The sequence below is a fragment of the Haliotis asinina genome, chromosome 13 (genome assembly GCF_037392515.1).
Source record: "Haliotis asinina isolate JCU_RB_2024 chromosome 13, JCU_Hal_asi_v2, whole genome shotgun sequence".
Lineage (NCBI taxonomy): Eukaryota > Metazoa > Mollusca > Gastropoda > Lepetellida > Haliotidae > Haliotis > Haliotis asinina.
This window is the reverse complement of record NC_090292.1, coordinates 31,132,560-31,136,548: the sequence shown is the minus strand read 5'-3', so window position 1 is coordinate 31,136,548 and position 3,989 is coordinate 31,132,560. Positions and strand designations below refer to the sequence as shown.

Genomic DNA, 3,989 nt, shown 5'->3' with positions numbered 1-3,989 from the left:
AATGTCTCACCCACTCACTCACTGTCTCACTCAATGCCTCACTCACTCAGTGTCTCACTCAGTGTCTCATTCAGTCACTGTCTCACTCACTCAGTCACTGTCTCACTCACTCAGTGTCTCACTCACTCAGTGTCTCACTCAGTCACTGTCTCACTCACTCAGTCACTGTCTCACTCAGTCACTGTTTCACTCACTCACTCAATGTCTCACTCAGTTACTGTCTCACTCCCTGTCTCACTCCCTGTCTCACTCACTCAATCAATGTCTCACTCAGTCACTGTCTCACTCACTGTCTCACTCAGTCACTGTCTCACTTACTCTGTGTCTCACTCACTCAGTGTCTCACTCACTCACTGTCTCACTCACTCACTGTCTCACTCAGTGTCTCACTCACTCAGTCATTATTTCACTCACGGTCTCACTCATTCACTCACTCAGTCACTGTCTCATCGTCTCAATCACTGTCTCACTCACTCACTCATTCATGAGCGTAGATATATGCTAATGCTGTTGATCACTGGATTGTCTGGTCCTGACTCGATTATTTACTGACTGCCGCCATATAGCTGAAACAAACTCAATTCAACGTAAAACTAAACTCACTCACTCACTCATCATAACCACACAAACGCAGGCACGTACACATGTGCACATGCGCCTCTTATCTCTCATAAGTCTCCTATAAGTAGTGATATGCTATTAAAAAGGTTAAAATAACCCACTATGTTATTACTCATTAACTCGACCAAAAAAAACATTTACTAGAGGCCCAATCTAACAACACCAATTTCGTAGCTGGGCGAGGTTGATCCAAAATAACACCCTGGAAGATTACCGAAACACGAGTCAAATTGTTTCGATGTACATTCTTTGGAAAAATCAATGTTAATTTCAGAGATAATAAAAATAGCTTACTAATTTAAATTTGATCGATGAAAAGTTCGGTGAAATTCCCTGATGCTAGCGGCGTAAACAGTGCTGACGTAACAAGATGGCTTCCATGGTAAACGTAGACCATTATCTAATCTTGGCCCAGCGGGATTACTCGCTGGGACCACATCATAACAGTACCTGAGACCGTTGTACAGATGAAGAAGACGTTGTATAGACGAAGAAGCTGTCGATAGTATAGATGAAGAGACAACTGACAGTGTATAAAAACACAGGAAGCCCACAGGGCTGAGAAGTAAAAATGTTGACGTCCCTGTTAGCATATAACCAGCCCGGTATTAAATGTAGGAAATTGAGACATGGTGTTAAAAGAAAGTAATTAATGAATTACTTGTAGTGAGGTAAACTTAAACATGAGCAAAAGCAAATTTAATAAAACAATGACTTAGTGGTCACTGCTAATTCATTTAGTGTCACTGCCATCAGAAAAAAACGACATTATTCATTGGCTGAAAGCATTCTCTAGACCAGTCACATTTAGCGTTAAATATATGGGTAGGTTGATCTGTGGAAGTTACAGTTTGACTGATCATGAACTATACAGACATTGTCTAGATACCACAATTGTAAATTATTTTCGAAATATTTCCCATAGTCAATGACATGGTCAAGTGTATACCATTGGAAAATGTATTGGCGTACAGTGCCGGCTATAAAATAAAGTTATCAGCCCGCCATGTAACTAGCAAGCAGCGGACTGCCGGGCAGACGGTATTTCGTACAGTGCTATTGCTGATAAAGATGAGTATGTTGCTATAGATGATAAAGATGAGTATGTTGCTATAGATGATAAAGATGAGTATGTTGCTATAGATGATAAAGACGAGTATGTTGCTATTGATGATAAAGATGAGTATGTTGCTATAGATGATAAAGACGAGTATGTTGTTATAGATGATAAAGACGAGTATGTTGCTATTGATGATAAAGACGAGTATGTTGCTATTGATGATAAAGACGAGTATGTTGCTATTGATGATAAAGACGAGTATGTTGCTATAGATGATAAAGATGAGTATGTTGCTATTGATGATAAAGATGAGTATGTTGCTATAGATGATAAAGACGAGTATGTTGCTATTGATGATAAAGATGAGTATGTTGCTATAGATGATAAAGATGAGTATGTTGCTATTGATGATAAAGATGAGTATGTTGCTATTGATGATAAAGATGAGTATGTTGCTATTGATGATAAAGATGAGTATGTTGCTATAGATGATAAAGACGAGTATGTTGTTATAGATGATAAAGACGAGTATGTTGCTATTGATGATAAAGACGAGTATGTTGCTATTGATGATAAAGACGAGTATGTTGCTATTGATGATAAAGATGAGTATGTTGCTATAGATGATAAAGATGAGTATGTTGCTATTGATGATAAAGATGAGTATGTTGCTATAGATGATAAAGACGAGTATGTTGCTATTGATGATAAAGATGAGTATGTTGCTATAGATGATAAAGATGAGTATGTTGCTATTGATGATAAAGATGAGTATGTTGCTATTGATGATAAAGATGAGTATGTTGCTATTGATGATAAAGATGGGTATGTTGCTATTGATGATAAAGACGAGTATGTTGCTATTGATGATAAAGATGAGTATGTTGCTATAGATGATAAAGATGAGTATGTTGCTATAGATGATAAAGATGGGTATGTTGCTATAGATGATAAAGACGAGTATGTTGCTATAGATGATAAAGACGAGTATGTTGCTATAGATGATAAAGACGAGTATGTTGCTATAGATGATAAAGACGAGTATGTTGCTATTGATGATAAAGACGAGTATGTTGCTATTGATGATAAAGATGAGTATGTTGCTATTGATGATAAAGATGGGTATGTAGGGCTTCACGCCGTTTGTTCCAGGAATGCCATCGTTGGGCAACCCTGAAAATCCGGGTTAGAATCGATCTTCAACAAACAGTGCTTGTCGCAAGAAGCGACTAACGGGATCGGGTGGTCAGCTGATTTGGTTGGCATGTGCACGTATCATCGTATCCCAATTGCGTAGATCGATGCTCGTGTTGTTGATCACTGGATTGTGTAGTCTGGACTCGATTATTTACAGTGATCCATCATGAACGTGTCTTTGGAAATTCAATATACAGAGGATACTAAACGACTAATACCATTTTTATTAAGCGAGTTAATGATTTGGTATCAAACGAGCGAAAGCGGGTTTGATACTAAATCTTTAACGAGTTTAATGAAAATGGTATTTCACGGAAGCGAGTTTAGTATTCTGTTTATTACTCGCCAACATAAATTGACAGTATGTTGCTATTGATGATAAAGATGAGTATGTTGCTATTGATGATAAAGATGAGTATGTTGCTATTGATGATAAAGATGAGTATGTTGCTGTTGATGATAAAGACGAGTATGTTGCTATAGATGATAAAGACGAGTATGTTGCTATTGATGATAAAGATGGGTATGTAGGGCTTCACGCCGTTTGTTCCAGGAATGCCATCGTTGGGCAACCCTGAAAATCCGGGTTAGAATCGATCTTCAACAAACAGTGCTTGTCGCAAGAAGCGACTAACGGGATCGGGTGGTCAGGCTAGCTGACTAGCCTGACTAGCAAGCAGGGGACTGCCGGGCAGACGGTATTTCATACAGTGCTATTGATGATAACGATGAGTATGTTGCTATTGATGATAAAGATGAGTATGTTGCTATTGATGATAAAGATGAGTATGTTGCTATGATGATAAAGACGAGTATGTTGCTATTGATGATAAAGATGAGTATGTTGCTCAACATTAGCATTGTGACGTCACAACTTTGACCCATTTTGACGTCATAGGTCAAGCGGTATTACACTAGTGTAATATTGAAGTGAAAGTATCTTCCACGGGCGAGTAATAATGGTGAATGCGACATTAAACAACAAAATCAACCATCCCGCCAGAAACTGCAATTGGCTCCAGACGGTTCACTTTGTGGGGTATGGAACCCGGTGCTTCGACGTAAAACCCAAACTATAACATTCGATTATCCAATGCATAATATCGCGATT

General features: G+C 38.4%; 1 protein-coding gene across 1 annotated transcript; it reads left to right on the top strand.

Annotated features, from left to right (window-relative positions):
* The first annotated feature begins 991 nt into the window (after positions 1–991).
* Positions 992–3,758, top strand: LOC137259504 (uncharacterized). Its single transcript, XM_067797143.1, has 4 exons — positions 992–1,003; positions 1,638–2,807; positions 3,241–3,401; positions 3,590–3,758. The coding sequence occupies exons 1-4, from the start codon at positions 992–994 to the stop codon at positions 3,756–3,758; spliced, it is 1,512 nt and encodes a 503-aa protein (XP_067653244.1).
* Positions 3,759–3,989: the final 231 nt, after the last annotated feature.

Coding starts and splice junctions, on each gene's coding strand:
- LOC137259504 (XM_067797143.1), top strand. Junction 2,808..3,240: donor TTGATGATAAAGATGGGTAT/GTAGGGCTTCAC, acceptor ATAAATTGACAG/TATGTTGCTATTGATGATAA. Junction 3,402..3,589: donor GCTATTGATGATAAAGATGG/GTATGTAGGGCT, acceptor TATTTCATACAG/TGCTATTGATGATAACGATG.